The 27,741-nt window shown below is 40.8% G+C and overlaps 3 protein-coding genes across 28 annotated transcripts in view; all 3 read right to left on the reverse strand.

Moving 5' to 3' along the window:
- Nucleotides 1-27,741, reverse strand: part of LOC147168452 (protocadherin gamma-A11-like) — a 284,949-nt gene that overhangs the window by 217,957 nt on the left and 39,251 nt on the right. For 2 of the 26 annotated variants that reach the window (XM_086084338.1, XM_086084316.1), the window contains exon 1: nucleotides 24,868-27,276. The exons of 18 other annotated variants lie outside the window; for them this stretch is intronic. In XM_086084338.1, the coding sequence (XP_085940464.1) occupies nucleotides 24,868-27,261 (2,394 nt within the window). In that variant the 5' untranslated portion in view covers nucleotides 27,262-27,276. Of the gene's footprint in view, nucleotides 1-8,539; nucleotides 11,049-17,189; nucleotides 19,740-20,658; nucleotides 23,151-24,867; nucleotides 27,277-27,741 lie in introns of those variants that run through there. 6 more of the 26 variants (XM_086084342.1, XM_086084317.1, XM_086084315.1 and 3 more) reach the window with 5 other exon arrangements.
- LOC147168460 (protocadherin beta-16-like) lies at nucleotides 429-15,250 on the reverse strand. The gene is made up of 2 exons (XM_086084354.1): nucleotides 12,652-15,250; nucleotides 429-623 (listed from the first exon to the last, which is right to left on the reverse strand). Exons 1-2 carry the CDS (start codon nucleotides 15,043-15,045, stop codon nucleotides 576-578), a joined length of 2,442 nt encoding a protein of 813 aa, XP_085940480.1. The 5' UTR covers nucleotides 15,046-15,250; the 3' UTR covers nucleotides 429-575.
- LOC147168461 (protocadherin beta-16-like) lies at nucleotides 3,960-6,605 on the reverse strand. Its single transcript, XM_086085493.1, has 2 exons — nucleotides 4,052-6,605; nucleotides 3,960-3,989 (listed from the first exon to the last, which is right to left on the reverse strand). Exons 1-2 carry the CDS (start codon nucleotides 6,443-6,445, stop codon nucleotides 3,960-3,962), a joined length of 2,424 nt encoding a protein of 807 aa, XP_085941619.1. The 5' UTR covers nucleotides 6,446-6,605.

The raw sequence follows: 27,741 nt of genomic DNA on the forward strand, positions 1-27,741 counted from the left end.
CGGCCACAATCAGGTTTTGTTTCATGCTGTCAGACTCCAAAATGTCCCGCAGGGTCCTAATCTCTCCACTGTGGAGACCAATGGTGAAAAGTCCTGGATCTGTGGACTTGACAATATGATAGGACAGCCAGGCGTTCTGTCCAGAGTCGGCGTCCACCGCTATCACTTTGGACACCACAGAGCCTCCATGTGCAGCTTTGGGGACCAGCTCGGTCATGAAGGAGTTGCCCTCCGGGGCGGGGTACAGTATCTGAGGAGAGTTGTCATTCAGGTCCGATATGTACACACTGACGCTCACGTTGCTGCTCAGCGGAGGAGAACCGTTGTCTCTGGCCATCACGTGGACTTGAAAACTCCTCAAGTGTTCGTAATCAAACGAACTGACGGCGTGGATCACACCAGTGTCTCCGTTAACAGACACATAGGAGGACACCGGTGCACCATTCACCTCAGCAGGTAAGAGAGAGTAAATTACTGTGCCATTCTGTCTCCAGTCGGGGTCTCGAGCACTCACTGAGCATAAAGTGGAGCCAGCTTTGTTATTTTCACTCACATGTGCGCTGTAGGACTGTTCCTCAAACACAGGTGGGTTGTCGTTGATGTCTCCCACAGACAAGTGAACACTTTTAAAGGAGGACAGAGGAGGAGAGCCCTCGTCAATGGCACTGATTGTAATGTTGTAATCTGACACTAATTCACGGTCCAGCTGTCCTGTGGTCACTAAAGAATAATAATTTTTAATAGAAGGAATTAATTTAAAGGGGACATTTTGTTGAATGGAGCAACGCACCTGTCCATTCTGCTCAGAATCTCCATCCTGCACATTAATGATGCCCACCTCAGTACCAGGTAACACATTCTCAGCTACTGATTTAGACAGTGACTTTAAATTGATCTCAGGGGCATTATCATTCACATCAGTGATTGAGATAACCACATTAGCATATGTTGACAGTCCTAGCCCGTCTTTTGCCCTCACACGGATTTCATATGATGTGCTAGATTCATAGTCAACAGTGCCAATTACAGCTATTGCACCCACTTTACGATCAATAATGAATAACTTCTTCACATCTTCTGTAACATGTCCAAAATCATAACTAACCTCCCCATTTACTCCTTCATCATCATCAGTAGCACTAACACGAATCACTATTGTATCTGGGGGAGAGTTTTCAGGCAGACTGGCTTTATAAACAGCCTGGCTGAACACAGGGGCGTTATCATTAGCATCCAGCACTGTGACGTGTATGACTGCTGTACCTGATTTCTGAGGAGAGCCGCCATCTAAAGCTGTGAGAAGCAAATTCATTTCCCGTTGCTGCTCACGGTCAAGTTCCTTGTCAAGAACGAGTTCTAGTGTGTTACCACTGACAGCCAAAACGAAATTATCATTTTTCCTTAAGATGTACTGCTGCACCGAATGTTGTCCTATATCTGCATCGTGCGCCTCCTCTAACACAAAACGAGCTCCTTTAACGGCTGACTCCCGTATCTCCAATTCAATCAAGCCATCATTAAATAGTGGCGCATTATCATTTATATCTTGAATATGTAAATTAATTCGATGAAGCTCAAGTGGATTCTCCAGCACGACTTCCTGTTTTAGGACACATGAAGCCTTATTGCCACAAAGCACCTCTCTGTCAATCCTGTCTGTCACAAGCAGCTCGCCATTTCTCACGTTTAGATCACAGTAACGTTTTCCGCTCCCGTCCGTGTCGATGCGCGCTTTTCTGATGGACAGCGCGCTGGTCTCCAACCTGAGCTCCTTGGCTAAATTTCCAATAACAGATCCTTGTTTCATCTCCTCTGGAAAGGAAAAGCTCACGTCTCCATGTGAGGAATGCAGCAAAAGGAAAATGAAAAATAAATAAAAGGTGCGCGATGTAAACGAAGACATTTCAGAATCCATCATGGTCGCCTTCCGAGAGGTCTGGAGAAAAATGTGGTCTCCCAAATCACTGCATGCAAGCATGTCAGTCCACTACAGATGAAAAAGGGCGTTTAACAATTTAAAGGCTGGTCTATTGCGCCACCGTGAGTACAGTTTGTTGTCAATAATATTTTTATGATCATTATAGTATAGCCTATATTTCTTCTAACAAAAACAGTGGGGAAAAAACTTCGTTTGCAACCAACATGTTTTAATTATGTTTCACGAAAAAAACATGTTTTTATAGCATTCGTCAGCTAAATATCTACTACTTTATGTCAAGCAAGGAATAATTTCTCTAAAACTAAATTAAAATTATTACTTATGAACGAAATAAATACCTGCTTGTGTACTTGATAATGTCTAATTACGGTCATTATATTAGCTTTTTGTGACAAATTACCTGAATCACAAGCTAAATTCGGGGGAAAAAGTGTTTCCGGCCTTGGTTGCTGTTTAGCAAAAAGCAACACAAGCTGCACGTGAATGAATTTGCTTAAAAAGTGCAATCAATATTTAACAATTATGATGATGGTGGTGGTGATGATAATAATAATAATAATAATAATAATAATAATAATAATAATAATAATAATAATAATAATAATAATAATAATAATAATAATAATAAATTCATGTTCCGAAGTGTTTCGTTCTTTAAATGCACTACAACAGCTCAAAATCTATTCAAAATAGAATCAAATGGTCGAATTATTCTGCAAATACAGCCCACGTGACATAATCTGCAAATACAGTTGACATCACCATTCACCACTGAGACTGAATGGTTCAAATGCAAATTAGTTTTTTTCAGATGTGATAGTAATTATTGAAAGCAAGCATATAGACAATAACCATACATTGAAAGTAGGAAAACCAAGTGAAGACTTATTTTAGTAGATGTATATTGTTTTTAGAGAAACTCCCTCATAACATGAAACACATGCACTGGACTAATTTGTTAAGGGATACACCAGCAACAGCTGTAGGCACTTTACAGGAAACATAATGCAAATATATAGTGCCACAAAACTCACATTAAATATTTTTTAATTAAGGAAACAATGTCAAATGAGCAAATCACTCTCACTGCATGAAATTATATGTATCTGCTCAGAAAATGATTTGCATGAGAACTACTCTAGATTAAACTCCAAAACTACTATGAATTGATAATCAGGAAACATGTTGCATTTACAGAAACAATCTGTATAATTAATGCAATAAAATGACTACATGGAATCAAAAAATACTTGACATGTGCATATATAATTACTATGTGTGGAAATGTTTTTGATAAAATCAGACTGCAATGCCAAGCTGTCACAGCAGCACAAAACTATATATTTTCGGACTAGGTAATGAGACTAAAACACATCAATGCAGAATATTATAGAATTTACGAAGAGGCATATACAAATCTAAAACAATAACGACATCTTTCTTTGCTCAAGCTGCATGGGGAGTTCTACAAGCTCAAATTTATATTGGCCCCAAATAACAACCCAATAAACACTCGAGCAGCCCATGCAGAAGCCAATGTGCATATCAAGGCTTACCAAAAGGCGACCCAACATAAACAAAACCAGCACAATTGAACCTTATGAACTGACCTTTGAAATAAAGTTGAAAAATCCAGAAGGAATTGTTGGTCCCAGATTTTGGATTTTTTATGACTGAGTAACAACCAAGCCAGGATGCAGTTTGAACTTTCATTAGTTGGAATAGGCTTCAGGTTTCCCATGGCCCTGAACAGGACACCCCTTGTAAACCTTTAACGATTGTTACCTATATTTGAACAACATCCAGTTGTTCAAAATGCTAAAACAAAGACTGAATGAAAAAAGCATGTATTTGGCAAACAACAAGTAAAACTAAAATAAATAGTGTTGTGTTCTACTTCTGGAGAGTTGTGAGCATCTCCAAACATCTCATCAAAGTCACTTGGACTTTTTCTGAGAGTCTGGTCAGCAGGAATCGTCTTGTCATTGTAAGATTTGTAAAATGAGTTATAGGATAGTTGTCAGAAGGCCATCATGAAAAAATTCTCACACTGAGCCACAAATAAATATTCTGAAATAACTTAAATGTTTAAATGCTAGCATATAGGCCTACCTCCAAGGGGTCGAAAGAATCGTGAAGGTCATCAACAAAGTCACTTGGACTTTTCCTGAGAGTTTGGTCAGCAGGCAGCGTGTTGTCATTGTAAGAAGACACAAACTTAAAGTCACTGGTTCTGGAACCGGTTGTCAAGTAGGCGTCATAGTTGTAGGTGCTGCGTAAAGTTCCTGTGCCGTCAACATCTGCGTAATTAGGAGGGAGATACGCACTGGGGATGGCAACTGCTCCATCAAACAACAGTCTGGGCTTTCTCCTGCGACAAAACCTCACACCCAGGACGATGATGATGAAGGTCAGGAAGAAGGTGGACACAGACACCAGGGCGATGATCAGGTAAGAAGTCACTTTGGAATTATTTTCGTCATAAGAAATGTCCTTCAGTTCTGGCACCTCAGCCAAGTTATCCGAAATTAGTAAATACATGGAGCAGGTGGCAGAGAGAGGGGGCTGTCCGTTATCTTTCACGGCCACAATCAGGTTCTGTTTCATGCTGTCAGACTCCGAAATGTCCCGCTGGGTCCTGATCTCTCCACTGTGGAGACCAATGGTGAAAAGTCCCGGATCTGTGGACTTGACAATATAATAGGACAGCCAGGCGTTCTGTCCAGAGTCGGCGTCCACCGCTATAACTTTGGACACAACAGAGCCTCCGTGTGCAGCTTTGGGGACCAGCTCGGTCATGAAGGAGTTGCCCTCCGGGGCGGGGTACAGTATCTGAGGAGAGTTGTCATTCAGGTCCGATATGTACACACTGACGCTCACGTTGCTGCTCAGCGGAGGAGAACCGTTGTCTCTGGCCATCACATGGACTTGAAAACTCCTCAAGTGTTCGTAATCAAAAGATCTGACGGCATGGATCATCCCCGTGTCTCCATTAACAGACACATAGGAGGACACAGGGGCACCGTTCACCTCAGTGGGTAAAAGAGAGTAAATTACAGTGCCATTCTGTCTCCAGTCGGGGTCACGAGCACTAACAGAACATAACATGGAGCCAGCTTTGTTATTTTCACTCACATATGCGTTGTAGGACTGTTCCTCAAACACAGGTGGGTTGTCGTTGATGTCTCCCACAGACAAGTTAACACTTTTGTTGGAGGACAAAGGAGGAGAGCCCTCGTCAGTGGCACTGATTGTAATGTTATAATCTGACACTAGTTCACGGTCAAGTTGTCCTGTAGTTACCAAAGAATAATAGTTTTTAATAGAAGGAACTAATTTAAAGGGGACATTTTGTTGAATAGAGCAATGCACCTGTCCGTTCTGATTAGAATCTCTGTCTTGTACATGAATGATGCCCACCTCCGTACCTTGTGGCACATTTTCTGATACTGGATTAGACAATGATTTTAACTGTATTACTGGGTAATTATCATTTGTATCAAGAATTTCAACAAATAAAGTAGAATAAGAAATTAATCCCAGACCATCTTTAGCGCTTATTTGCATTTCATGTGATGTTACTTTCTCATAATCAACAATACCAGCCACTTTGACTTCTCCAGTTTTGGGGTGTAAAGTAAATACATTACTTTTGTCATCAGAAGAATGGTCAAATGCGTATGTAATTTCACTATTTAATCCTTCATCTGCATCACTTGCACTCACTGTGGTCACCAATGTATCAGCAGGAGAGTTTTCAGGCAGACTGGCTTTATAGACTTTCTGACTAAACACTGGTACATTGTCATTAGCATCCAGCACATTGACATGTATGACTACTGTTCCTGATCTCTGAGGAGAGCCGCCATCATAAGCAGTCAGCAAGAGCATGATGTCATTTTTATCTTCTCTGTCCAATTCTTTGTCTAGGACCAATTCACAATACTTCCGTCCCCCTGGTTTAGTATTTACATTTAATTTGAAATTATCATTCTGTTGTAAAGTGTAGCTTTGAACTGAATTTTCTCCGATGTCACCATCATGTGCTTCGCCAAGAAGAAAATGAGCACCCTTAACTGCTGATTCTCGGATTTCAAATTTAAGTGAATCCTCATTAAACTGTGGTGAGTTATCATTGATATCCAGTACATGGATACTAATACGATGTAGCTCGAATGGGTTTTCAAATACTAGTTCCTGTTTTAATAAACAGGATGCCTTTTTGCCACAAAGATCTTCTCTGTCAATCCTCTCCTGAACAATCAAATCACCCGTGTTGAGGTTGATGCCGCAGTGTTGCACGTCGCCATCCTCTGCATCAATGCGCGCTTTACGAGCAAATAGCTGGCCCACATTTAATCCCAAATCCTTGGCAATATTCCCAATTAGAGATCCACGTTTCATCTCCTCCGGGACAGAATAGCTCATGTCTCCATTGATGGTGTGGAGGAAAAGGAAAAAAACAACGAGTCTGTGGCAGCAAGGCGAAAATATTTTGTTCCCCATTGCACCGCAAAAAAAGATAAAACAAAAGATGAACGATAATATATGATCTTCTCGGATATCCACAGATTTTTACACCGAAGTCCTGTTCTCAAGCGTCTAGACCGTGTAGAGCTACAACAATAAAATCTGGCTTGTGTGTCGTTGCAAATGGGTGTGAAATCCAAGACTTGTTTTTCATGAGTGCATACTGACATCTAGAGTATATTTTTCGCCATAACAGCTGGTACAAAACATAGTTAGCCTACTGTAAATAGTCATTCACAGGTTTTTCATGGTCGCTCATTTATCAAAGTAGACTTTTTAAAAGTGCATATCAGAATTAAAGAGTAATATCAAGATACATGCAACATCTCTAAAAACAAAATGTAGGTGCATGTAAAATACTATAATAATTAGCTAAAAGTTATGTAACAAGAGCAAAGTTTGAAAAATATAGTGTCAGCTGGCGGACTGGGGGGGGAGGGGGGCAGCAGCAACATAATTTCAGGACCATGGACAGAGGTGAAACCAGCGACGACAAATGAGCCACAAATGCTTCAACTCTATCTTGACACAACCAGCATGAGACTTTCTGAACACATTGACCACCTGAACTATACAAATCATCAATGGCCAACATTTTTTGCTAAGACAAAAACAACGGATAAAGGTTAGCTTCCTCAGTGAAGTTACTTCAAAAAACTAACCCGTAGCAAAATTGCTCAATATTTTTCCTAAGTGTTTCACAACAGCATTTGTCACAAATACCTTTTTATAAAATCAAACATGCACCACAAGAAGCTTCATGGATACTTTTCTTTCTTATTAAGTGTCACGTTTTGTGTGTGGAAAATAACAACATAACCAACCCCCAAAACGGTTTGTACAATTATCCGTCCATTCTGCTTAAGATATGATACAAAATAAGATACACTGAAGCAAAAAAAAAAGGGAATACATTTTTTAAGAAAAGACTGAAAGAATCCTAACGTATGTCGCAAAGTGTATTAACTATGTGCTTTATAGTGATTTTACTTGCTCATCCATTTAGAGTATAGGGCCTACATACTGTTGGCCTACATGTATGATATTGTTGCTATTTAAAAAAATAAATCATGCTCACATATTGCCACGCCACAATTTTATTCATGTAGATGTGGTATGTGATCAAAATTATGAGAAGGTCTTGAGTGCAGCGTTGCTGTGTTGTTGTTGTTTGTTTGTTTTAGTCTGCTGGACAGTGAATTTACAAGTTTGGTACGGTTGATTATCATTAAGATCCACAATCACGTTATCATGCCGTTGGTCACATTAATTTTGATGCAGCTCATTTAGAAGAAAAAATGTTATGTGTTGTCATACTAAAATTGGAAAAATGTAAAAAATAAAATACAATTAAGACATTTTTATAGTTGCAACTAGATAACATCACAACATTGTTATTTTGCAATGCAGGGAAATGTTTTATTATCTTTTGTGTGAGAGCAAAACCAAAATAATGGATGACATCAATGTCATCTTAGAGAGCGACTACAAAATGTGTAATATGAAAATATGTGGCATTTCTTTTCTTCTGCGTTCCTTTATTTAAGATAAGCTTTATTACTTTCCCTATTGTGGGACTAGTACAAGTATCATAAATCTTAAATAATCTTAATAGACCTAATAGTTCCTGCTGTGTGATTTACTGTGATAATTTATGACAGTAAATATAACTAAATGAATCATTATATAGCTCAAACAAAAGCAATTAAAGGCAATCCATGCGGGCAACCTTGACATGAACAACTTCAACCGAAGTTAATAAAAGTGTGTATGTAACTACACTTGCTGACTATGAACACATTCAAAATTATTTACACTCAAATCCAGTCCTATGCTAACAGTATACATAAAATCTATAGGAATGAACCTCCACAGTGAAAACAATGGAAACGCTCAAAAGTCGAATGAAGCCAACATAACTGTTCAGATGCAATAGAAATATCAAACTACAGCCTACAATTGGCCCATCAAAATATTAAAAAAATGTCCTCATACAAGTATGATTTTCACATTGTTTATGTTCTTTCTGAACAATAATATCAGTAACCTTAGATTAGTAAAGGTGCCTACCTCCAAAGGGTCAAAAGAATCGTGAAGGTCATCAGTAAAGTCACTTGGACTTTTCCTGAGAGTCTGGTCAGCAAGCAGCGTGTTGTCATTGTAAGAAGAAACAAACTTAAAGTCGCTGGTTCTCGAACCCGTTGTCAAGTAGGCGTCATAGTTGTAGGTGCTGCGTAAAGTTCCTGTGCCGTCAACATCTGCGTAATTAGGAGGGAGATACGCGCTGGGGATGGCAACTGCTCCATCAAACAACAGTCTGGGCTTTCTCCTGTGACAAAACCTCACACCCAGGACGATGATGATGAAGGTCAGGAAGAAGGTGGACACTGACACCAGGGCGATGATTAGGTAAGAGGTCATTTTGGAATTCTTGTCGTCATAAGAAATGTCCTTCAGTTCTGGCACCTCAGCCAAGTTATCCGAAATCAGTAAATACATGGAGCAGGTGGCAGAGAGAGGGGGCTGTCCATTATCTTTCACGGCCACAATCAGGTTCTGTTTCATGCTGTCAGACTCCGAAATGTCCCGCTGGGTCCTGATCTCTCCACTGTGAAGACCAATGGTGAAAAGTCCCGGATCTGTGGACTTGACAATATGATAGGACAGCCAGGCGTTCTGTCCAGAGTCAGCGTCCACCGCTATCACTTTGGAAACCACTGAGCCTCCGTTTGCAGCTTTGGGGACCAGCTCGGTCATGAAGGAGTTGCCCTCCGGGGCGGGGTACAGTATCTGAGGAGAGTTGTCATTCATGTCGGACACGTACACACTGACGCTCACGTTGCTGCTCAGCGGAGGAGAACCGTTGTCTCTGGCCATCACGTGGACTTGAAAACTCCTCAAGTGTTCATAATCAAACGACCTGACGGCATGGATCACCCCCGTGTCTCCATTAACAGAAATGTAGGAGGACACTGGGGCACCGTTAACCTCAGCAGGTAACAAAGAGTAAATCACAGTGCCGTTCTGTCTCCAGTCGGGGTCTCGAGCACTCACAGTGCATAAAGTGGAGCCAGCTTTGTTATTTTCACTCACATATGCGCTGTAGGACTGTTCCTCAAACACAGGTGGGTTGTCATTAATGTCTCCAACAGACAAGTTAACACTTTTGGAGAAGGACAGAGGAGGAGAGCCCTCGTCAGTCGCACTAATCGTAATGTTGTAATCTGACACTAGTTCACGGTCAAGTTGTCCAGTAGTTACCAGAGAATAATAGTTTTTAATAGAAGGAACTAATTTAAAGGGGACATTTTGCTGAATGAAACAGCGCACCTGTCCGTTTTTCTCAGAGTCTCTGTCCTGCACATTAATGATGGCCACCTCAGTATCTGGTGGCACATTTTCTGCGACTGGATTAGTCAGTGATTCCAAATTAATTACCGGAGCATTATCATTTACGTCAGTAATGGAAATAACAACTTTGGCATATGTTGACAGTCCTAGTCCGTCTTTTGCCTTCACACGGATTTCATATGATGTGCTAGATTCATAGTCAACAGTGCCAATTACAGCTATTGCACCCAATTTACGATCAATGCTGAATAACTTCTTCACATCTTCTGTAACATGTCCAAAATCATAATTAACCTCCCCATTTACTCCTTCATCATCATCAGTAGCACTAACACGAATCACTATTGTATCTGGGGGAGAATTTTCAGGCAGACTGGCTTTATAAACAGCCTGGCTGAACACAGGGGCGTTATCATTAGCATCCAGCACTGTGACATGTATGACTGCTGTACCTGATTTCTGAGGAGAGCCGCCATCTAAAGCTGTAAGAAGCAAATTCATCTCACTTTGCTTTTCACGGTCAAGCTCTTTATCAAGAACAAACTCTATTGTGTTACCACTAACAGACAAAACAAAATTTTCATTTTTCTTTAGGATGTACTGCTGCACTGAATTCTGTCCTACATCCGCATCATGGGCCTCTTCTAACACAAAACGAGCTCCTTTGACGGCTGACTCCCGTATCTCCAAATCAATCAAGCCATCATTAAATAGTGGTGCATTATCATTTATATCTTGAATGTGCAGATTAATCCGATGAAGTTCCAGTGGATTCTGCAGCACAACCTCATGTTTCAGGACGCACGAAGCCTTGTCACCACAAAGCCCCTCTCTGTCAATCCTGTCGGCCACAAGCAGCTCGCCATTTCTCACATTTAGATCACAGTAACGTTTTCCGCTCCCGTCCGTGTCGATGCGCGCTTTTCTGCTCGACATCGTGCTCGCCTCCAATCCAAGCTCCTTGGCTAAATTCCCAATAACCGATCCTCGTTTCAATTCCTCTGGGAAGGAAAAGCTCACGTCTCCATGTGAGGAATGAAACAAAAGGAGCAGGAAATAAAATGTGCGCGCTTGAAACGGAGCGCACCTCGACGCCATCGTTAAAAAGAGCCGTTCTGAAGATGTTGGCAGTAGATCCTACAGTTCCATAATGTAATCGTACACGTAAAAGCAACGACAATTTTGATTTATCCCCTCAACAGACAAAAAGCTTGTGCGGCCAAAATGCCTTTTCACAAGAGAGAAAGACTGATTATTTCAAGACTGGTCTATATCGCCATCTTCAGTCGATTTGCACTATCACACTTACAAAAAACAACAACAACGTTGCAAACTCTCATGTATTTTTCACAAACAGGAAACACCGGAACTTATTTATCAAACTTGAGGAAATTATGTGCATTATAGCCTATTAGGCAATACTCAAATCTGTAAATACAAACGATATCTTGGTTCGACATTAAAAAAAAATACAAATAAAAAAATCTGATATTGTCATCTAATTTCAGCCATCACCCAAAACATTTTTTTCAATAGCCTACTTTGTGCCCGTAAAAGATTTATAGGGCTAATATTGTTATTTTAACTAATGATGTTTAACTTGTTCAGTGACTTTAGAGAATCTTAATTTTACATCAGACGTGCTCTTAGGACATGTCTGAATTCATCCAGTCAAAATCACACGTGTCCCGCTCCCTCCCCCAGCTTGAACGAATAAGCCTATTTGTCAACTGGCTGCGAATGAAACAATTGCGCTGTCATTGGACAAGTGGAACAGGCCAACGTTCAAAAGCACTCAACGATACGGCTGATAATAGCAACAGGCTAGGCTACCAGCAAAACAACACAGTGATAACTATCCCGATTTTTACATATCAGCTGTTAGAGGACTGAACGTCTAAAACCTGCAGAACTCCAACTCACGAGGATCAGGAGTGAGGAAGACGCTAGTTTGTATCACTGAAGATGAAATGTTGGCAATCCCTGGTATACTACTGTAGCATCCAGCACTTGTGTATAAGCACTGCAAATGATACGTGACTAGCCCCCACCCCCGCATACGTTTTCAGACAAAACAAATAATAAACGACTTCATTGCAATAGAAACTCGTTAGTTGAGTTTTGCTATGAATGAAAACAGGAGCTAAACAAGGAAGCACGGTTGGTCGGTGCATGCTTCAAGTGCTGTGATTGTAGGCGATGCATATAATGGTAATGGTAGCTAACCTCATTTTCACACTTAAAAGCACCATAAAATAATATATTTCAGTGACTTTTTCCTACAACAAGAAGACTATTAATACTCTGAAACAAAATGTTTCACAAGTATATGATGTGGAACCTATTCCAATACAATGCATAAGCCATCAGAGTCGCAGGGCCAGTCACAAAAATAACACACAGCTTCTCTTTGTAAATTGTACGAATGCAGTGTTCTCCAACACGTGGATTAAAAAAAATCCAAACGTTACAAACAACTTTAAAAACTGTTGCACCCATGCTAGAAATGTGTGAGGATGTCGGATATTGAATGTGGTGAGAATGAAATACCGAAAAGTAAAAAAGGATGGCAACAAAATCACGTGTCCTTGTCGATCACACAGGCGGTGACCATCTAACCAGTTCAATTAAATTTGGATTTAATCAAACCAAGATGGCCCCAAATTGGCTCTTTTTAATTTAAAAATAAAATATCAAAAAAGCCAAACATGATGAAATCAAATCAAATTAACCAAATGAATCAGTCCACCAACAACACCATGATTAAATGTCTTTGTGAAACAATTAATTGTTGAGGTGAATGAATAACAAAGTATGACGCTTGCTCATACCTCAGGAGGACTTTCAGCAGCTCCAAATATCTCATCATATTCGGCAGGACTTTTTTTCAGAGTTTGGTCAGCAGGCAGCGTGTGGTCATTGTAAGAAGACATAAACTTAAAGTCGCTGGTTCTGGAACCTGTTGTCAAGTAGGCGTCATAGTTGTAGGTGCTGCGTAAAGTTCCTGTGCCGTCAACATCTGCGTAATTAGGAGGGAGATACGCGCTGGGGATGGCAACTGCTCCATCAAACAACAGTCTGGGCTTTCTCCTGCGACAAAACCTCACACCCAGGACGATGATGATGAAGGTCAGGAAAAAGGTGGACACAGACACCAGGGCGATGATCAGGTAAGAAGTCACTTTGGAATTCTTGTCGTCATAAGAAATGTCCTTCAGTTCTGGCACCTCAGCCAAGTTATCCGAAATCAGTAAATACATGGAGCAGGTGGCAGAGAGAGGGGGCTGTCCGTTATCTTTCACGGCCACAATCAGGTTCTGTTTCATGCTGTCAGACTCTAAAATGTCCCGCTGGGTCCTGATCTCTCCACTGTGTAGACCAATGGTGAAAAGTCCCGGATCTGTGGACTTGACAATATGGTAGGACAGCCAGGCGTTCTGTCCAGAGTCGGCGTCCACCGCTATCACTTTGGACACCACTGAGCCTCCGTTTGCAGCTTTGGGGACCAGCTCGGTCATGAAGGAGTTGCCCTCCGGGGCGGGGTACAGTATCTGAGGAGAGTTGTCGTTCACGTCCGATACGTACACACTGACGCTCACGTTGCTGCTCAGCGGAGGAGAACCGTTGTCTCTGGCCATCACGTGGACTTGAAAACTCCTCAAGTGTTCGTAATCAAACGACCTGACGGCATGGATCATCCCCGTGTCTCCGTTAACAGACACATAGGAGGACACCGGGGCACTGTTCACCTCAGCAGGTAACAGAGAGTAAATAACGGTTCCATTCTGTCTCCAGTCGGGGTCTCGAGCACTAACAGAACATAAAGTGGAGCCAGCTTTGTTATTTTCACTCACATATGCGCTGTAGGACTGTTCCTCAAACACAGGTGGGTTGTCGTTGATGTCTCCCACAGACAAGTAAAAACTTTTGGAGGAGGACAGAGGAGGCGAGCCCTCGTCAGTGGCACTGATTGTTATGTTATAATCTGACACTAGTTCACGGTCAAGTTGTCCAGTAGTCACCAGAGAATAATAGTTTTTAATAGAAGGAATTAATTTAAACGGGACGTTTTGTTGAATGGAGCAGCGGACCTGTCCATTCTGCTGAGAATCTCTGTCCTGCACATTAACGATGCCCACCTCAGTACCAGGTGACACATTCTCTGATACTGGATTAGACAATGATTTTAGTTGTATTAAGGGGGAGTTGTCATTTGTGTCAATCACATCAACAATTAAAGAAGAATAAGAAATCAATCCTAGGCCATCAACGGCACTAATTTGCATTTCATATGATGTTATTTTCTCATAATCAACAACACCAGCCACTTTGACTTCTCCAGTTTTGGGGTGTAAAGTAAATATATTACTATTGTCATCAGAAACATGGTCAAATGCATATGTAATTTCACTATTTAATCCTTCATCTGCATCACTTGCATTCACTGTGATCACCAAAGTATCAAGGAGAGAGTTTTCTGGCAGACTGGCTTTGTAAACTGTCTCACTGAACAATGGGGCGTTATCATTAGCATCCAGCACAGTGACGTGAATGACTACTGTTCCTGATCTCCGAGGAGAGCCGCCATCATATGCAGTCAGCAAGAGCATGATGTAATTTTTATCTTCTCTGTCCAATTCTTTGTCGAGAACCAATTCACAATACTTCCGTCCCCCTGTTTTAGTATTTACATTTAATTTAAAATGATCATTCTCCTGCAAAGTGTAGCTTTGAACTGAATTTTCTCCGATGTCTGCATCATGTGCTTCTCTCACAAGAAAACGCTCCCCCTTGTCTGCTGATTCCCGAATTTCTAATTTTAGCAAGTCTTCATTAAACTGCGGAGCGTTATCATTAATGTCTGCAACACGGATACTAATACGATACAGCTGTAAAGGATTTTCCAGTACAAGCTCTTGTTTTAAAACACACGATGCCTTTTTGCCACAAAGCCCCTCTCTGTCAATCCTTTCCTGAACAATCAAGTCACCCGTGTCGAGCTTGATACCGCAGTGCTGTACGTTGTTATCCTCTGGATCAATGCGTGCTTTACGAGCTGACAACTGGCTCAAATTTAGTCCCAAATCCTTGGCGATATTACCGATTACGGATCCACGTTTCATCTCCTCTGGGATAGTATAGCTCACGTCTCCATTGATGGTGTGAAGGAAAAGGAAAATAAAAACAAGGCCATATCCAGAAATCGCAAATCCTTTGCTCTCCATTGCACAGCGAATAATCTAAACTCCGTTTATACTAGATAAACAAAAACATCAATATCATCTTCACGGATAACGTTTAACAACGCAGCTTTGTCATGCGTCTCGAGCAGAGCTACAAAATGAAAATCCGGGTTGGGTGTTTGACATTGTAGGGAATTTCAATATTTTTTGTTTATGAGCTCATACTGACACCTAGAGTACATTTCTTGACACAACACCTACTATAAAAAAAAAACTAAAAAACATTGCCGTATCACACCCCTATTATTAAGATTAACTGATTGTCACACCCACCTAAATGGGGCGAAATTCATTCTCCACATTTGACACATGCCCTGAGGGAGCAGTGAGCAGCAGCAGCAGCAGCAGCAGCAGCAGCCGCGCTCGGGAATCATATGGTGATCTATGGGCCTTAAGTTTTGCATGAGCGTTCATTTATCAAATCGAACTCTTCTTTTGGCGTATAATTGATATAAGTACAAAAATAACATGTTAACACAATATAAAAGTAAACTTCGTAAAAGACTGTTTACCAGATACAATTAATGAACTGAAAATAACAAGAGAGAAGTGAGTATGAAGCGACAAGTGTTCCAGAGTCAGTAGAAAAACACGCAAAATGCATTTCAGCACCATGGACAGAGAAGAGGGCTCCGAACAGAGACATGCATGATTAAACACTCGAGCTCAAATAAACATTTAAGTGCAAGGTACCTTTGAACAAGGCAACAAGGAACCATACGAAATATTGTATCTCACCCAGAAGACATTGCGCCATTGGAGATAAATAAAGGACAAAGTTATGCTTCCTCCTTTTTGGAGACATGCTCAAATTTCGCCGTGGCTTTGCAGTACATGCATATAGACTACTTTTACTTTCTAATAATAATAATAATTATATATATATATATATATATATATATATATATATGATAAAATAAAATAAAATAAAAGCAAAAAACCTAATCCGTTTTTGCACTTCCTGACATTAATTGAGGCACCTGGTCTCTCAAGTGTAAAGGAATTATTTATAAACAGATCCACATGTTTCTGAATAGTCTTTCTACTACATTTAACAAAATAAAACAAGTTTAAGCCAAATAATATTAGCAAACACCTCTTCAATTATTAATTCAATCAGTTTTGGGAGTATGCTGAATTTATCCTGTAAATTAAATTTTCAACATATAAACTCATCCAATTTAAAAGACTGTATTAATCATTTTTCCAAGCACAAAATTCCAACAACTCAAAGTCTATTCCATGCATATGACGTTGTCCCTGCACATGAAGCAATGCTCATCAGTAGGAGTTTGGTGAGAAGAGCAAGAGAGCACTCGTCATGACCAAGCAAAGATCGTTATGAGAAATTCCAACACAGAATTTGAGCAACTCTCTCTCTCAGGCCAAATGTCGGTCACCTCTGACCTCACAGAAAACATTTGTAGCTTTATAGGTAGAAACTCGCTCCACGTAATCTTCCGTTTTCATGTAATATCAATGTCAAGTCAAATACTTTGATTTATTAGAGAGAAAAAAAATAACCCAAAGTTAAACTAAAATTACTCATTTTGCTTCAGAACCAATACTTGATTTTTTTTTAAACTGTCAACATTATGCTTGGGTCCTCGTGTTATATAATTATTACAAGTAACAAAGAACAATAAAAAAAATAACCATCCATTCTATTTTTCCAATATATTGTTCAGTTATGCTGGTTGCAGGAATCAGTCCCAGTTGTTTTTGGGCAGCAGGCAGACTGCAGACTTGATTGGTCACATTAGAGCACATAAAGACAAAGAACCATTCTGACATATTGCCATTGAGTGGGAATTGATCACACTGAATGCTTGACGGAAACCATCGTGGTAAAACCAAAAAGTCAAAGACTTAGCTTTTCAAACACTGACAAATTAAGAGATTTAACATCTAAGGGAATATGATCAAATTTGTGCTGAGAGATTTGGCATAGAAAAGTCATCATCGCCTGCAGCACGCAAAATAAATCATGACAATTATTGGGTAGGGAATCAAAAAGTAAAAGCACATTTGCAGGGAAATTATTTCACTAGAAACTGTGCAAATGGACAACAGACGAAACGTTTGCTGGGGGCAAAAAAAGAGAAACAATTATTGAGAGTGCCTACCTCTAAAGGGTCAAAAGAATCATGAAGCTCATCAACAAAGTCACTTGGACTTTTCCTGATAGTCTGGTCAGCAGGCAGCGTGTTGTCATTGTAGGAAGACACAAACTTAAAGTCGCTGGTTCTGGAACCTGTTGTCAAGTAGGCATCATAGTTGTAGGTGCTGCGTAAAGTTCCTGTGCCGTCAACATCTGCGTAATTAGAAGGGAGATACGTGCTGGGGATGGCAACTGCTCCATCAAACAACAGTCTGGGTTTTCTCCTGCGACAAAACCTCACACCCAGGACGATGATGATGAAGGTCAGGAAGAAGGTGGACACGGACACCAGGGCAATGATCAGGTAAGAGGTCACTTTGGAATTATTGTCGTCATAAGAAATGTCCTTCAGTTCTGGCACCTCAGCCAAGTTATCCGAAATCAGTAAATACATGGAGCAGGTGGCAGAGAGAGGGGGCTGTCCGTTATCTTTCACGGCCACAATCAGGTTCTGTTTCATGTTGTCAGACTCCGAAATGTCCCGCTGAGTCCTGATCTCTCCACTGTGGAGACCAATGGTGAAAAGTCCCGGATCTGTGGACTTGACAATATGATAGGACAGCCAAGCGTTCTGTCCAGAGTCAGCGTCCACCGCAATCACTTTGGACACCACAGAGCCTCCGTGTGCAGCTTTGGGGACCAGCTCGGTCATGAAGGAGTTGCCCTCCGGGGCGGGGTACAGTATCTGAGGAGAGTTGTCATTCAGGTCCGACACGTACACACTGACGCTCACGTTGCTGCTCAACGGAGGAGAACCGTTGTCTCTGGCCATCACGTGGACTTGAAAACTCCTCAAGTTTTCGTGATCAAACGACCTGACGGCGTGGATCACCCCCGTGTCTCCGTTAACAGACACATAGGAGGACACCAGAGCACCGTTCACTTCAGCGGGTAACAAAGAATAAATTACAGTGCCATTCTGTCTCCAGTCGGGGTCACGAGCACTAACAGAACATAACGTGGAGCCAGCTTTGTTATTTTCACTCACATATGCGCTGTAAGATTGTTCCTCAAACACAGGTGGGTTGTCGTTGATGTCTCCCACAGACAAGTGAACACTTTTGAAGGAGGAAAGAAGAGGAGAGCCCTCGTCAGTCGCACTGATTGTAATGTTGTAATCTGACACTAGTTCACGGTCAAGTTGTCCAGTGGTCACGAGTGAATAATAGTTTTTTATGGAAGGAACTAACTTGAAGGGGACATTTTGTTGAATGGAGCAGCGCACCTGTCCATTTTGCTCAGAATCTCTGTCCTGCACATTAATGATGCCCACCTCAGTACCAGGTGGTACATTCTCTGCTACTGAATTTGACAATGATTTTAGCTGTATTACAGGGGAATTGTCATTTGTGTCTATAACTTCAATAATCAAAGAACAATAAGAAATTAATCCTGGACCATCTACTGCACTTATTTGCATTTCATATGATGTTACTTTCTCATAATCAACAACACCAGCCACTTTGACTTCTCCAGTTTTGGGGTGTAAAGTAAATATATTACTATTGTCATCAGAAACATGGTCAAATGCATATGTAATTTTGCTATTGAATCCTTCATCTACATCCCTTGCACTCACAGTGATCACCAAATAATCAAGAGGAGAGTTTTCAGGCAAACTGGCTTTATAGACTGCCTGACTAAACACTGGTACATTATCATTAGCATCCAGCACAATGACTTGAATGACTACACTTCCTGATTTCTGAGGAGAGCCGCCATCATAAGCAGTCAATAAAAGCATGATATCCTTTTTATCTTCTCTGTCCAATTCTTTGTCTAGGACCAATTCACAATATTTTCGCCCCCCTGGTTTAGTATTTAAAATTAATTTGAAATGATCATTTCCCTGCAAAGTATAGCTTTGAACAGCATTTTCTCCGATATCTGCATCATGTGCTTCTCTAAGAGGAAATTTAGCACCTTTAGCCGCAGATTCTAGGATTTCAAATTTGAGTGAGTCTTCTTTAAACTGTGGTGAATTATCATTAATGTCAACAACACGGATATTAATATTGTATAACTCTAAAGGGTTTTCCAATACGAACTCTTGTTTTAAAACACACAATGTCTTTTGGCCACAAAGCCCCTCTCTGTCAATCCTTTCTTGAATAATCAAGTCACCCGTTTTGAGGTTGATACCGCAGTGCTGTACGTTGCCATCCTCAGGATCAATGCGTGCTTTACGAGCAGAAAGCTGGCCCACATTTAGTCCCAAATCCTTGGCTATATTCCCGATTACAGATCCACGTTTATTCTCCTCCGGGATAGAATAGCTCACGTCTCCATTGATGGTGCGAAGGAACAAGAAAAGAAAAACGAGGCCGTAGCCAAACGGCCCAGATCTTTTGTTTAGCATTGCGCCAAAAATAAAAATTTAAAGGGGAAGAAAACCTATCTTACAACAAGTAAACAACGATGGCCAACGATTTTGATCTTCCAGGACGTCCACAGCTTCCAATACCACATTCACGTTTTCTCAAGCGCTTAGACAACAATAATAAAATTGGGTTTGGGTGTCGACAGAAAAGGGTGGGAAATAAAGAGCTTTTGTTTGTGAGTGCATACTGACATCTAGTGTACAATTCCCACCAGTCCACCTAGTGATAGCTATTAAAAGTACTGCAAAATTGCAATCCTGAATGTTTTGGGTGTCGGTTCTCTTGTAAAAAGAGAGGTACGTGCGAGAAACATTTCAGCACAATGGACAGAGATTATAGGAGCGTCACTGAAACTCAAAATAAGGGGAGACATTCTGAGCATAGTAGTTGACTAAATATGCTATAAAAAAAAAACCTGAATAAAAAATAAGGCCGTGTAAATTTTGCTTGGTTTCAGATAAATAACAGAATAATGCGGAGTTTTAGTACCACACACGAGGAACCAAAAACAACAACAACCAACAAAAAAACAGCAACCAAACAAAACAACTTAGCAGTAGGCCTTCATAAAGCATTCAATTATTTGGTAAATTGCTTCACAATATATGGCGATGAACCATATCCTGTAAAAAGGCATGGCATAAAGCTTGTTGGCTTTTATTTTTCTCTCATTAAGTGAGTCCTAAGGAAACTACACATAAAGCATGTAAAGCACGTTTCTATAGTTCTTTCTGAAACTTGTAACAAACTTTTTTTTTTTAAGTATCTACTTACAACGATCGATCAACTCAAGCAGATATTGGACATTGTTCATTTTGTATCTTAATTCTTCGTCATCAACTTAAATCTCAGGATATATTGACACGTATTAGCTATTAAGTTGTGAAACAGGAAGGAAAGATATAGATATGAGAGAAGATCTGATTAAGCATGAAAACGCCAAGAAGATGAATTATGGCTTTGGTTAACAACACATCAAGTAGTTGATTGATTATTTTATTTGATAATGTGTATAGTGTAATAGCAATTACTAAAATTGAAACAAATCTATACCTCAAGTGGGTCCAGCGAATCTTGAAGCTCCTCAACAAAGTCACTTGGACTTTTCCTGATAGTCTGGTCACCATGCAGCGTGTTGTCATTGTAGGAAGACACAAACTTAAAGTCACTGGTTCTGGAACCTGTTGTCAAGTAGGCGTCATAGTTGTAGGTGCTGCGTAATGTTCCTGTGCCATCAACATCTGCGTAATTAGGAGGGAGATACGCGCTGGGGATGGCAACTGCTCCATCAAACAACAGTCTGGGCTTTCTCCTGCGACAAAACCTCACACCCAGGACAATGATGATGAAGGTCAGGAAAAAGGTGGACACAGACACCAGGGCGATGATCAGGTAAGAGGTCACTTTGGAATTCTTGTCATCATAAGAAATGTCCTTCAGTTCTGGCACCTCAGCCAAGTTATCCGAAATCAGTAAATACATGGAGCAGGTGGCAGAGAGAGGGGGCTGTCCGTTATCTTTCACGGCCACAATCAGGTTTTGTTTCATGCTGTCAGACTCCGAAATGTCTCGCTGGGTCCTGATCTCTCCATTGTGGAGACCAATGGTGAAAAGTCCCGGATCTGTGGACTTGACAATATGATAGGACAGCCAAGCGTTCTGTCCAGAGTCAGCGTCCACCGCAATCACTTTAGACACAACAGAGCCTCCGTGTGCAGCTTTGGGGACCAGCTCGGTCATGAAGGAGTTGCCCTCCGGGGCGGGGTACAGTATCTGAGGAGAGTTGTCATTCATGTCTGATATCAGCACACTGACGCTCACATTGCTGCTCAGCGGAGGAGAACCATTGTCCCGAGCCATCACGTGGACTTGAAAACTCCTCAAGTGTTCGTAATCAAATGACCTGACGGCGTGGATCACCCCCGTGTCTGAGTTAACAGACACGTAGGAGGACATCGGGGCACCGTATACCTCAGCGGGTAAAAGAGAGTAAATTACTGTGCCATTCTGTCTCCAGTCGGGGTCTCGAGCACTAACAGAACATAAAGTGGAGCCAGCTTTGTTATTTTCACTCACATATGCGCTGTAGGACTGTTTCTCAAACATAGGTGGGTTGTCGTTGATGTCTCCCACAGACAAGTGAACACTTTTCGAGGAGGACAGAGGAGGCGAGCCCTCGTCAATTGCCCTGATTGTAATGTTGTAATCTGATACTAGTTCACGATCCAGAAGTCCAGTAGTCACCAGAGAATAATAGTTTTTAATAGAAGGAATTAATTTAAAGGGAACATTTTGTGGGATGGCGCAGCGGACTTGCCCATTCTGCTCAGAGTCTCTGTCCTGCACATTAATGATGCCCACCTCAGTACCAGGTGGTACATTCTCTCCGACTGGATTAGAAAGCGATTTCAGTTGTATAAATGGGGCGTTGTCATTTACGTCAATTATATCAATAACTACTCGGGCCTCTGAAAAGAGTCCATAACCATCTTTTGCTTCAACAAACACTTCAAATTTGGATCCCTCTTCAAAATCAATGTTTCCCATAACTTGCAATTCACCTGTTTTGTGGTCAAGTGAAAATAGATTTTGAGATTTATCAGAAAGGCGGCTGAACTCATATGTAACTTCTCCATTAATTCCTTCATCTGCATCTGATGCACTCAAGGTGACAACTGGGGTTTTTGGGGCTGTGTCTTCTTTCACAGATGTTCTATAAACAGCCTGAGTAAAAACTGGGGCGTTGTCATTAGCATCAAGCACAATGACATGAATGACTACTGTACCAGATCTCTGTGGAGAACCACTATCCACAGCTGTTAACAATAATTGTATTTCCTGCTCATGTTCTCTGTCTAATTCATTATCTAAAATCAGTTCACCATATTTACTACCATCATTTGTGGTTTGAATGTGAAACACAAAATTGGCATTTTGTTGCAAAAGGTAACTTTGAACAGAATTAGGGCCTATATCAGGATCTTGTGCTGCATTAATGCGATATTTAGCTCCTTTAACAGCTGACTCACGTATTTCCAGCTTTATAACATCCTTGGGGAAAACGGGTGCATTATCATTCACATCCTTAACTTGCAGGGATAACCGGTGCAATTCCAAAGGATTTTCCAGCAGCAGTTCGAATTTAAGAACACACGAAGGCTTTTCCCCGCAGTGTTCCTCTCTGTCAATTCTGTCAGCAACCATTAAATCCCCAGTCTGGAGGTTTATTCCACAATACTGTTTGTTGCTATTTTCCATATCAACACGAGCCTTGCGAGCAGACAGTTTCCCCACCTCCAATCCGAGATCCTTAGCAATATTTCCAATTACAGATCCACGTTTCAGCTCCTCTTGAACAGAATAGCTGAGATCTTCGAGTGCATATCCGAGAAGAACAAAGAAAAAGGCAAAGCTCCAATTGTGGATGTTGCGCCGTGTGTGCGCCATTCTCTGACAGTTATAGTACACACTACAGCACGATAGTTTTATCAATTGAACATTTTAGACATCCGACATGAGCTAGCTTGTGTTTGTCGTCTGATGTTATGTCGACAAAGAGTGTGGATGTGGTCAATTTCAGCAACGGGTGATGAGTAAATCATTCAAAAACTCGGAATCCTGAGTATATACTGACCCCTTGTGTCTAACTTTGAATGAACACATTGAAAGGAGACAGGAAAAAAAATGCTATACCTGTTTAAAACGTATTATTTTCTCTTTTTCTTCTGTATAGGAAATCAATTGTTATATTTCCCTCTATAAATTAGATACACGTATTGCAAAAAAATGTTCCCAAACAACTTTTACCATTTGGGAGAATAATACTATTCACTAAAATTAAGTTTGCACACTTAAAGCACTTTTTTACTTTTCTTATGCAAGGACAATAACTTGTCAGCAAACTAACCTCAGCATATTTGGTACGGACAAAACAACAATATGAACCAAATGTAACATTTGTATACCCACGTTTGCCAAGTGACAATATCTACAGCCAAAACAAAATGCAACCTAACAAATTCATTTTCCTAGATGTTCATGAAGGCATCATTCACTCAGCCACACAGCAATATAGTTCAGGACTGAGAGGTGAGCTTTGGATAAGATCCCGCCCTACGACTTCCTCTTTCTCTCCAACAATGTGAGGCTGAAAGTGGTCAGCAGAAGCAGAACGTTTTTGTGATATTTCTATCTATAAAAAAAAAAGAAGAAAAACGTTTGCCATAACCACCTTGTTTGATTTTTGACAGTCTTTAGCATCAAGAGTCCAAATTGTGCTCAATCATTGAACACACTACCTGTGAGATTTTTTTTTAAATAAACAACTTAGACAAACTAGTTGCTATAACATCAAAATTCCAAATGAAAGATGGGAATGGAAAATATGTTTATGATTTGCTTTATTATGCAATGTGAGTGCTGTTAAATAATTTATTTTTGTTCCAAATTAGTTAATTATACTATATTAAAGGACTTGGAGACTACAATGTAAGAAGAGTGCCTGAACACATCAGTATTTTAAAGTCCAACAAGCCATTATCTGGTTTCAAATAGAAATGTAATGTTTATTGCTAAACTGTATTTGCTCTTGGAGAATTATGTATTGCATAAAACATTTTAGGAATATAACTTGTAACTCTTTTCTGACTAACATTAAAGTACTATGTTAGTTTAATGTTAGCTGTTATGGTGGTGCTTGGTGAGCTAGGACGATATATTTGGTGTTAAAATCAACAGGCACCAAGGGGACATGTTCATTTTCTTTTCCATATAATTAGTGTTTTGATACCTGCTGTATGATGATGATGAATCAAACACGATGGGCAGCTAAGATACCTGCTGTATATGACCAATAGTATTGGTTAATCTGCTTCTGAGTAATTATTGTTGCACAAATACAGGGTTCTAAAAGGATCTGATAATGCTAAATCAGTTAAAAACATAAGAAGTAAACACCACATTACAGAGTAGAGGACCAAACTACTCAAAGGTAATCACATGAAAGAAAAATATGCTGCATGATTTTTAAATACATGAATGGGCTGATCCTGCAATTGCATGACAGCATTAGAGATATACGATGAAGGACTCTGGTTTATATTAGGTAGGCTTAACAGGGTGCAAATCAGCAACCAATCCAGTTGACTTACAAATCAAAAGAAACATGGAAATGAAATTGCAATATGACAATCTGCTTAAAACATAATTCACAATAATGATGAAAACATCTAACTTTTTACATTAAAATGGAAATAATCTAACCTCAAGCGGGTCGAATGAATCCTGAAGCTCATCAACAAAGTCACTCGGACTTTTCCTTAGAGTCTGGTCAGCAGAGAGTGTGTTGTCATTGTAAGAAGACACAAACTTAAAGTCGCTGGTTCTGGAACCTGTTGTCAAGTAGGCGTCATAGTTGTAGGTGCTGCGTAAAGTTCCTGTGCCATCAACATCTGCGTAATTAGGAGGGAGATACGCGCTGGGGATGGCAACTGCTCCATCAAACAACAGTCTGGGCTTTCTCCTGCGACAAAACCTCACACCCAGGACGATGATGATGAAGGTCAGGAAGAAGGTGGACACGGACACCAGGGCGATGATCAGGTAAGAGGTGACTTTGGAATTCTTGTCGTCATAAGAAATGTCCTTCAGTTCTGGCACCTCAGCCAAGTTATCCGAAATCAGTAAATACATGGAGCAGGTGGCAGAGAGAGGGGGCTGTCCGTTATCTTTCACGGCCACAATCAGGTTCTGTTTCATGCTGTCAGACTCTAAAATGTCCCGCTGGGTCCTGATCTCTCCACTGTGGAGACCAATGGTGAAAAGTCCCGGATCTGTGGACTTGACAATATGATAGGACAGCCAGGCGTTTTGTCCAGAGTCAGCGTCCACCGCTATCACTTTGGAAACCACTGAGCCTCCGTTTGCAGCTTTGGGGACCAGCTCGGTCATGAAGGAGTTGCCCTCCGGGGCGGGGTACAGTATCTGAGGAGAGTTATCATTCACATCCGATATGTACACACTGACGCTCACGTTGCTGCTCAACGGAGGAGAACCGTTGTCTCTGGCCATCACGTGGACTTGAAAATTCCTCAAGTGTTCGTAATCAAACATCCTGACGGCGTGGATCGCCCCCGTGTCTCCATTAACAGAAACGTAGGAGGACATTGGGGCACCGTTAACCTCAGCGGGTAACAGAGAGTAAATCACAGTGCCGTTCTGTCTCCAGTCGGGGTCTCGAGCACTAACAGAGCATAATGTGGAGCCAGCTTTGTTATTTTCACTCACATGTGCGCTGTAGGATTGTTCCTCAAACACAGGTGGGTTGTCGTTGATGTCTGCTACAGACAAGTGAACACTTTTCAAGGAGGACAGAGGAGGAGAACCCTCGTCAATGGCACTGATTGTAATGTTGTAATCTGATACTAGTTCACGGTCCAGTTGCCCTGTGGTCACCAAAGAATAATAATTCTTGATAGAAGGGACTAGTTTAAAGGGGACATTGTGTTGGATGGAGCAACGGACTTGTCCATTCTGCTCAGAGTCTCTGTCCTGCACATTAATGATGCCCACCTCAGTGCCAGGTGACACATTTTCTGCCACTGGATTAGATAATGACTTTAAATTTATCACAGGGGCATTGTCATTTATATCAATTATATTAATAATTACTTTTGCCTCAGAGGACAGACCATAACCATCTTTGGCTTCAACCAACACTTCATGGCTTGATGCATCTTCATAATCCATCTCACCTACCACAACAATTTCTCCCGTTTTCTGATTCAGAGAGAACATACTTTTTGCTTTATCAGACAGCCTGCTGAACTCATATGTAACATCTCCATTAATTCCATCATCTGCATCTGATGCACTCACAGTGATAACTGGGGTTTTTATGGCTGCATCTTCCTTCACAGATGTTCTATAAACAGCCTGAGTAAAAACTGGGGCGTTGTCATTAGCATCAAGCACAATGACATGAATGACTACAGTACCAGATCTCTGAGGAGAACCACCATCCATAGCCGTTAACAATAATTTAATATCCTGCTGCTCTTCTCTGTCTAATTCCTTATTTAAAATCAGCTCACCGTATTTGCTGCCTTCATTTGTCGTTTGAATGTGAAACACAAATATCGAATTTTCTTGCAAAATGTAGCTTTGAACAGAATTTGTTCCTATATCCGCATCATGAGCTGCATTAATGCGATATTTGGCTCCTTTGACAGCAGATTCACTTATTTCCAGCTTTACAAAATCTTTAGAGAAAATGGGGGAATTATCATTCACATCCTCAATTTGCAAAGACAACCGGTGTAATTCCAAAGGATTTTCCAGCAGCAGTTCGAATTTAAGAACACACGAAGGCTTTTCCCCGCAGTGCTCCTCTCTGTCGATTATGTCTGCAACTATTAAATCCCCCGTCCGGAGGTTTATTAAGCAATATTGTTTGTTGCCATTTTCCATATCAACACGAGCCTTGCGAACAGATAATTTCTTCACCTCCAAACCTAGATCCTTTGCGATATTTCCAATAACAGATCCGCGTTTCAGCTCCTCTTGAACAGAATAGCTGAGATCTCCGTGTGCATATCCGAGCAGTACGAAGAAAAAGGCAACGCTCCAGTTGTGCACGATTTGCCTTGTGCGCGCCATTCTCTGATAGAAACGCAAAATACTGCAAAAGAATCAGAAGCTCATTCGGTCAGACTCGTCTTTGTCCTTTGTCTTCTGTTTTAACGCTTTGAAGAACACTGGAGTCCAGTTATATGTGCGTGCAACACACACCAAACATTATGAATTCTCTGTTGGTCTATGGTGACACCATGTGTCCAGTTAAAATACTGCGTTTGTAATGTACTACACTGGAAGCCTATTTATTTGACTTTTTCACGGTGAAAAGTAGCACGTCTAAAAGCGATGATTAATCATCGCTTTTAGACGTGCTACTTTTCCTGTTACTGTGCTTTTAGACGTGCTACTTTTCCTGTTACTGTAAATAATGAAGTATTGGGAAATACATGTAATTGCATGTGAAGCATTAAAAAGTGTGAAGGACAAAGACACACATACAGTCTTATTAAAAAACACCTGATAGAGAATGGCCTCCTCAAGAGAGCGCCTCATTTTTCCTTT

The sequence above is a fragment of the Leptonotus elevatus genome, chromosome 9, assembly GCF_054856555.1.
Source record: "Leptonotus elevatus isolate MCC_2025b chromosome 9, RoL_Lele_1.0, whole genome shotgun sequence".
In the NCBI taxonomy this organism is placed as follows: Eukaryota; Metazoa; Chordata; class Actinopteri; order Syngnathiformes; family Syngnathidae; genus Leptonotus; species Leptonotus elevatus.